This window comes from Lycium ferocissimum, chromosome 6, assembly GCF_029784015.1.
Source record: "Lycium ferocissimum isolate CSIRO_LF1 chromosome 6, AGI_CSIRO_Lferr_CH_V1, whole genome shotgun sequence".
In the NCBI taxonomy this organism is placed as follows: domain Eukaryota; kingdom Viridiplantae; phylum Streptophyta; class Magnoliopsida; order Solanales; family Solanaceae; genus Lycium; species Lycium ferocissimum.
This window is the reverse complement of record NC_081347.1, coordinates 67,365,989-67,374,847: the sequence shown is the minus strand read 5'-3', so window position 1 is coordinate 67,374,847 and position 8,859 is coordinate 67,365,989. Positions and strand designations below refer to the sequence as shown.

The 8,859-nt window shown below is 34.1% G+C and overlaps 1 protein-coding gene across 5 annotated transcripts; it reads left to right on the top strand.

Annotated features, from left to right (window-relative positions):
• The first annotated feature begins 2,486 nt into the window (after nt 1-2,486).
• On the top strand, nt 2,487-8,428 carry LOC132060145 (TGACG-sequence-specific DNA-binding protein TGA-1A). 5 transcript variants are annotated; one of them, XM_059453039.1, is made up of 9 exons: nt 2,487-2,866; nt 4,042-4,240; nt 4,384-4,458; nt 4,816-4,875; nt 5,006-5,083; nt 5,187-5,250; nt 6,094-6,365; nt 7,203-7,420; nt 7,843-8,428. In XM_059453039.1, exons 2-9 carry the CDS (start codon nt 4,052-4,054, stop codon nt 7,889-7,891), a joined length of 1,005 nt encoding a protein of 334 aa, XP_059309022.1. In that variant the 5' UTR covers nt 2,487-2,866; nt 4,042-4,051; the 3' UTR covers nt 7,892-8,428. The 5 variants fall into 5 exon arrangements, with proteins under 5 accessions (XP_059309022.1, XP_059309020.1, XP_059309021.1 ...); XM_059453037.1 differs by having other exon boundaries at nt 2,498-2,866; nt 7,203-7,433; XM_059453038.1 differs by lacking the exon at nt 2,487-2,866 and adding an exon at nt 3,139-3,792 and having other exon boundaries at nt 7,203-7,433.
• The last annotated feature ends 431 nt before the right edge of the window (nt 8,429-8,859 follow it).

The following is an 8,859-nucleotide window of genomic DNA, read 5'->3' as shown; positions in this document are numbered from 1 at the left end:
TCCTCACAGAACGCTCAATGAAATGATTTGAAGTCACACAAATATCTCTGGCTTCTTTAGATCACAAATTTCAAAAGTCTTCCTTTCTTTCTCAAATTCCGTGCCTCGTCAAACTGTATCACATATATTGAGACGGAGGGAGTAGTTTTAATAAAAATATATTTATAAATTATAATGTAATTATTTCATTTTTATATTATATATAATCCAGTATAGCTTATTCACAAACCAAATGACCTCGGAATGTTTAATTGGTCAAATATAGAGTCCTTAATTGAAATACCATTGTTTCTTACAAGCCCTAAAATCTAATGTAATTTTATCTAGTGTAATTTTATCCCTCACTTGAGTCTAGAAACTTGGTCTACTCCATTCTTAGGGATAAGAACATTCACTCGAAAGACTGGAGTGATCTCTTCATTAGCCGGAAGCTCACAGGCTTAAAACCGAGCCTCACATAATCAAACACGTGTTTTATATTATACTTTATTGTCTTTATTTTTAATCCAAATAAAACAATTATTTTTTAATAAAAATATATTTACTAAATAATACTCCCTCCCTCCCAATTTATATGAGGGTGTTCGGGTGGGACACAAAGTTTAAGAAAAAAAAAATAAAGACTTTTGAATCTTGTGGTCTAAACAAGCCAAAGAAATTTTTGTACTAGAAATCATTTCATTAACAATAAAAATGAAATTTTAGAGTTAAATTATAGCTAAATATAGAAAGGTATCTCGTTTTTACTGCTGACTAAAAAGAAAAAAAAGTCATACAAATTGAGACGGATGGAATAACGTAATTAATTTTTATATTATAATCCAGTACCTTATTCACAAACCAAACGACCTCTCAATGTTTAATCGGTCAAATATATAGAGTCCTTAATTGAAATAACATTGTTTCGTACAAGCCCTAAAATCTAATTAAAAAAGAAAAACCCGCTTTCCACGCATGAGTAGGTGTAATTAACGACAAAGAGTTTGCTTTCGTCACTTATCTTCCCGCGAAGTGACAACTGACAACTACCATTTTAAATATCCCCTCAAACTTCTCAAGAGTTACACTCTCCTATGTACCTCGTGCTACCCACGAGCACAAGGCCACTTACCCAATTTTACGCCGAAAATAATTTAGGCAATAAATACTTATTCACATCGAATGTTTATATCAAATTAATACAATTTATTATAATTAAGAGATTCTAAGAAAGTGAATATATACATTAATTAATTATAGTTAAGTAATAGTTGTATATATTGAAACACATGACATACATCCATTAGTCTGATATAAATACCCGATGTGAGTAAGTTTTTACCAATTTAGACGGAATGCATATATCAAATTACATTAATTTATCATAATTAATAGATATAAAATAAAAGTAAAAGTAAAATTCAAATTTATATTGCATAAATTTGAATAAATAATAAAATATATAGATGAAAATGCATACCATCACTCATTAATTAGATTCACGTACGTAATGCGAGTAAGTGATGTTGCTACTTAATTTTCAATAGTAGGATAAGTGTTTAACGACACATAGTGAATAGTTAAATGGAAGTATTTTCATCAAAATTGTATATTTGTGTCCAAAAATTGTACCAAATATATAGATAATAAATTACTTCACACACACACACATCAAATCTCGAACTTTTTAGCAAATTTTTGTATGCTAGTGGGTAGGATTTTTACGTGTCATACAATTAATAAAAATGTGCTTTCTTTAAAATTGTCCTCAAATAATTGTCCAAACTCCAAAGGCCAAATAAATCTATCTCTCTTAAGAGCATGCGGCTATTAGTGTTCCCACATTAAGGACCCAATGAGCAATGACAAATTTGAGTGAGAGTGACCTAGTGCGCGAATCTCAATCTCCTAGGGGGTGGGTGGTGAGAGCAAATAAATAAATTAAATCTGATCTAAATTTTTTTACAATCAAATTACTTAAAAGTTAACGATGAGTAACTATAATTTATATCCGATGTGAAGTTCGTTAGTGAAGAAGGGCATATCTGCTCCAGTTGATTAACACATTTTTTGTGCCAAAATTCAAACAGATGACATAATTGCTCTATTTTTCAATAGTTTAAAGATATATTTATTCAATCGGGACAATGATAAGAGTATTTTGTGGCAAAAAGTGAATAAAAGGGCATAACCATTCTATTTTTAATAGTTCACAAACATATCTGACCGTTTTTGTTTTTGTTTATTTCCGTCCGGTATCCGGTATTTATACTTTTAATATATATCACCTAAGGCTTATAAATAGGAGAAACATTCCTATTAGGATTTTCTTTTTCCATTTCTAAAGCTTAAACATGAGATATTTGATTATAGATTTGACAAATTATATCCATCCCATCATAATCTTAAAATGGTTTAAAAAATCATTACACTGTTGATATACACAACTTAAATTCAAGCAAGAAAAAAGAGTTCCACAAAAATAAAGAGAGCGGGTGTATATCACTCTTATATTGTAGTAGCGGGAATATGACAAGTTATCATCCTAAAATTCTAATCTTGATTTGACTGTAGACACCCAATGATACATAAGCTAATAACACTAACATATTTATATATAATATCTGTATCTACATGGATACCATTAACTCCCTTTTCCAGCTTACCCACATAGAATTATATATATGTATATATAATGTATGTGTATATGTGCAGTGTAAATTATATTAAGTTGATGGTGCACACCCCAGATTATATTTTTTTTTGGGTAATATCAAGAACTGTTAATAGTATAGTAGGATTTTTCTTTCATTGATTTGATTCAAGATTGAATCTTGATAAGACTTTCTTCAAGTAGAGCTGAGAAATTGAGCTGTTGGCTATTAAGGTTTCATCTTTCTCTCTTCTACTGTTTTGTTTGGTTTATTTTTGGAAACAATTAAAGAGAAAGGTTATTTAGCATTAATTAAAAGTCAAAAGGGTTGAAAGTGAAGTTAATTTGATTGATTGTTGAACTTTTACTGAGGATTGGTACTTTTTTTCACCATTTTATTTGAAAAAAGTTGGGATCTTTTTGATGTTATTGATTAAAGTCATGTGCTAACTGCAAGAGTTTTGAGCAAGAAATTTATGAAATTAGTATATTGCTGATTGGTGTATATTGATATTTGGGTTATGTAATCTCCTTCCTGTAGGAATTTTGAGTCTTATATGTGATGTTTTGAGTCTATAATCTGAAAAAGATTAAATCTTTCAATAGTTTTTAGCTTCTTGATTTGGTTATTGGTGTTGTCAAACCTTGTTTTCTTCATCTGTTTTTACCCCATTTGTTGGTATATGCTAATAATACAGAGAGGTGAAGAGGACTAATAAAGGTTGTATGAAATGACTTGATTTCTTGAATTAGATATTGAAAAGCTACTTGAATCCGACGCTTACAGTTCTTATTTGTACATGAACTTGCTTATTTGTTGTCCTTTTGCAGCAAAACGTCGTAGAATAAGAACATTAGGATTGCTTTCATTGAGGATCAGTCAATTTTCTTGGTCTTATGAACAAATCCATTTTCCATGTGGAAGCGTTCTAATGGTCAGATGGTCAGATCCTGTTGAAATGCTTGTCACATTAGGATGAAAGTTGTTCTAAGAAGTGGCGCGTGATAGATTATAAGGCGCATTCTTCACATTCGTTATAGCGGAGAATGGAAGAACATCGATTTTGATATCTCAAATGATAGAGATGCATTGATCTGAGCATCTATTTTCTCGTTCCAAGTACCTCCAATTCCTGTGATTAAAGACTATATTACAAGATGTATGTCTCATGGTCTCTAGTCCATAGTTGTCGTTGCCAATTTCCTAGAAGTATTAGACACTCGTCTACACTAGTACCAAATTATGTATAGCAAATCAGTGTCATAGAAAAAAGAAGTTCATTTCGTGCCATATAAGTTTCTTTTTTAGTTCATTTCATGCCTCTTTCTTGTGCTTTATATCAATTTATGCGCTGCTGCTTGTCTATTTTCATGTCAACAATAGCTGACTAGTTTCTTTTAAACCTCAGTCCATGCACAATGAATTCTTCAACATACACTCAGTTCGTTGCCTCAGGAAGGATGGGTATATGCGATCCGATGCATCAAATGGGCATGTGGGATGATTTCAATAGTAGTTGCCCTAATACAGCGGCAACCATGATTTTTGAAGTTGAGAAATGCCTGGAGGACCAGATACCGATGATGGATAAAAGACTAGACAATGAGGTATGTTTTTTTTTTTTTTTTTTTGTTTTGTTTTTCTCTTTCACATCTTTCTGTGTTTTAGCCTTATCGATAAAGAAAAAGAGATCTTTCTCTGTTTTAGTTATGCAGCATATTGCACTGATTAATATAGTTAATATGTCTAGACAGAAGATACTTCGCATGGAACAGTAGGGCCTTCTAGTAGATATGAAGCCGAAACAAGTAAACCGATCGAGAAGGTAAATATATGTTCTTGTTCTTGTAGTCTTGTGTCTTCAATAGTGATCTTAAATGAAGGTTTTTTGATTCGTACTTTCAAATGTTTAGTCCCTTTTAGTAAAAACAGAATTCACAACTTTTGTAGCGGAGGTTTCTTATTACAATGAAATGTTGAAGAATATCTTAAATATATGTCTTTTGCGGCTTCATGCTTTCAGGCAAGAACTTTTGTTTAAAATCTCTAAGTGCCAATTTATATCATCTACCTGTTTTCTTAAGGTTTTTGTTCCTTTTTTTTAGTATTCTTTTTCGGAAATGAGACCTCAAAAGTATAAATTGCTGTTGCAATAAAATTTATGTCCAAGCCTGATATGCAGGTACTTAGACGTCTTGCACAAAACCGTGAGGCTGCTCGTAAAAGCCGTTTGCGGAAGAAGGTATTCCTTGAGTTTTGCCAATTTTATCATGCAACATTCCTAACCAACCTCTTACTTTTCCATATTGAACCAGACAATTTGGTGTTTTGATCGAGTCACTAATTTTCGGAGTTTACATTGTGTTACTTAGGCCTATGTTCAGCAGTTAGAAAATAGTAAATTGAAGCTGATTCAATTGGAACAAGAACTAGACCGGGCCAGAAAACAGGTAAAGGGACAATTATTACTCTTATTTACGGAACTCAGTTTGTGATCTTTCTAGCTGATCAATGCAATGAATGTTCTAACAATCGACAAACATTTTGCAACAGGGTCTGTATGTAGGTGGCGGTTTAGATGCTAGCCAGCTAAGTTACTCTGGAGCTGCTAGCTCAGGTTTGTCGGTTCACTCCGTGTTTTCATGTACTTAATCAAATTTCACGCTCGGATCTGTAGGAGAAATTAAATTATGCTAGGATTTGGAAAGAATTCAGACACGAGCTTTATCTTAGTTTCATTATTGAGTACACAGTGAAACAAGCTTTTCCATATTTTTGTTTGCTGCTTACTTTTCATTAAATATTAAGATCATTATATCACCCTCAAATGCCAATTATTGGATCTAGTTAATAGATTAGATCACTGATGCTTGAGGATGCATTTTAGTTGTGGATTAAGCATAAAACGGAATCATTATTCTGCATGATCTGTAAATTAGACTTATTGAATAGAGAAGCTATAGAAATGAATTTGGTTCTTTCCATATTATTTTGCATGATTTTCGGTCAGACACTCATTTCTTATTAATAAAGGGAACCGTTTCTACTTCTTTTCACCCACAGACGTTTACAAATTACTCATTATGAATATATAGTTATTTGGATATTATTTGAAGCATCTTTTTATTAGCATATTAATGGGGTCATTGATATCCTTATTCATCACCTTCATTCATCATATTTGTTTTACTTATCAAGTACTTCATGTTGCTCGGACTCTCCTGAAATACTGCCACACCTGTGTCGGCTCCTCCAAATATGCACTACTTTTGGAGGATCCGACACGCACCCGGTTACATTTTTGAAGAATCCGAGCAACATAGCAGTTTCTTATCACAGTGGAAATCATTAGTAATGTGTGTTAGATAAGACCAAATTGAGAGCAATTCTAGTTTCTTATGAATTCTTATTGTTGTTTATTTCTTCTCTTTGAACTTTCTTTAACATCTCGAATCCACAGGAACTGCTGCATTTGACACGGATTATGGTCACTGGGTGGAAGAGCAAAATAGACAAACAAATGATTTACGGAATGCTCTGCATTCTCAAATTGGTGAAGCGGAATTGCGCATTATTGTTGACGGTTGCCTGAACCACTACTTTGATCTCTTTCGCGTGAAAGCTACGGCTGCTAAAGCTGATGTCCTATATATCATGTCTGGCATGTGGAAGACATCAGCAGAACGCTTTTTTATGTGGATTGGGGGGTTTCGGCCATCCGAGCTTCTAAAGGTAATGAACGCTTCAGTACATTATTCAAAAGAAAAAGGAAAAAAATTAACGGATGCGTCAAAGGTATAAATTCCCAAACCAACGTCCAATTCTCCTTCATGATTAAGCATGCTAGTCAATAGGAAATGTAACCTAGCCCCAATATTTATACAAGTATATCTAATATCTGATTATATTTATGTTGAAGCAATGCGTTGCTAGTATATGTCGAGATAATGTTTGATGTGATTCTGCTTTGCATCTGTTGGTTTCATTTGCTTATCTTAGCTGACAACAATTTTTTTGTTAGATCTAAATCTGGACCAGAGTTTCTCACTATTGTATTGTTTGTATGCATTCTTCTTCTAATTCCTCTTGTGCTTTCTTGGGGATCTTGATTGCCTCAAAAGGTCCATAATCGGAAGCCCCATTAATGCCGTATGCTTACATGTCTGAATCGGATCAATCCTATTAAGATGTTCACCGCCGAACATAGTACTTTATCTTTCTGATCCTATCTCTGGAAGCCAAAAATATGATTTCTAATTTATAGTCAAGAGTATGGAGATCAAAACCATCTCTTTTCTTTTTTAACTACAAAAAGATCAAAAGGTGGTTATGTTAGAGTAAAAGTTGTTTCCACTTTTTTTTTTTTTTTTTAATCAAGAACTTGATATGAATGACTATCTTAATTGATGCTCGAGATCTAGTCCATGTGTCTATTGTCTTTGTCAATTAGTTGGAATTCACCACCAAAGCCAAACACATGTTCTTTCTTTTCTCTAAACTTGTGAATAATCGTCTTGTTCTTATTTGTCTTCTATTGATAAAGGTGCTTAATACGAGATTTTTTTACAGGTTCTCACACCACATCTCGAACTCTTGACAGAACAACAACTTCGGGAGGTTTGTAACCTCACCCAATCGTGTCAGCAAGCAGAAGATGCCTTGTCGCAAGGAATGGTAAAACTCCATCAGATTCTTGCTGAGGCCGTTGCAGCTGGCCGACTAGGTGAAGGAAATTACTCTCTTCCGCAGATGGGGCCTGCCATCGAAAAGCTGGAAGCTCTTGTTAGGTTCGTAAATCAGGTAGTATCTCGTATTCGATTTTCATTCCTTTATATAGCAGTTCTAGCTTTCAAAGTGATTTTTATAAATTTCATTCATATGCACCCCTAGAAGCTTGTGACTTTATCCCACCCAATGTTCATACCAAGCCAATGTTTGTAAGACACGTGTCTTGCACATACACATTTACCACTTAACCATGTCTTAGTGATGTGAATTCTGACTTTCATTTGTAACTGCTAAGGTTAAATCTTTGGTGTAAACACGGAGTGGAGGTAAGTTTTTACTAGAGGAGAATTGTGGCTAAGGCAGAGGGGGAATTAAGACAACCGGTTAACCTGTTTGTGCATTCATTTTATTCTCTGGACGTCTTTGATACGGATAGTCGAGTCATTTTCCTGATTCATCTCTGTTCCTTTTCTGGAAATAGGCAGATCATCTTCGCCAAGAAACACTCCAACAGATGTCCCGCATCCTGAATACGCACCAAGCAGCTCAGGGCTTACTTGCCTTGGGTGAGTACTTCGAACGACTTCGCGTTTTAAGCTCACACTGGGCTGCTCGTCTTCGTGAGCCTGCATAATGAAGCCCGAGAAGATCCTTTATAGACCATTCTAGGAGTTTTGCCTTCAGAAATGATACTGTGTAGTGTAAGCTAAAATCTACCACCTGTTCGATAAATCTTCTCAATATGAATATATTAGTTGTACATATCCTCTGCTGTACCGTGACATGGAACATCGCAATTGCATTTTTCTTTCATTCACATTGGTTTGGCTACTGTAAACCAAAAGGTCTGGAGGGGATCTCGAATTACCTGTCCAATGTCCGAGCAAAGCTCACATAAATATTTTATGATTTTTCCTCTGATTCAAGAGTCTATAGTGGTATTACGTTACCGAGCAACTTTTGAACGTGTTGGAGATGAGAAATTGCTGTAAATAACATACGTTGCGGAACAATGGCATTGCCAATATCATGTTGTGATTTCTCATGAGAATTATGAATTTTAAAGATTTGCATCTAAATACTTACCTTTACAGGTTTTGGTCCAGAAGACTGTTGCTCACTTTCGGAGCCAGATCCAGAGTTTAAACTTAACGGGTTCAACCTTGCAATGAACTCATTGTAAAATTATGGATTCAGATCTAACACTTGTTGAGATTTTAGTAGGTTTTTCATATATATAATACTCCGTACCGAAAGTTCTTGGTTCAGATGAACCCGTAGTCAAAAGGCTACATCTGCCTCTGCTCTCTTGGTAGCATGTGCGTAACCAAGTCGAACGATGACTTACCATGTGCATAACCAAGTCGAACGATGACTTACTCCAAAATATTGTTAAACTGTGTATAGTGCCCAGTGGCGTACGCAGGATTTTTCATAAGCGGTGTCACATTTTATATTGAGAATAAATAAATAAAGCACTATGAAGTCATATTAAAGA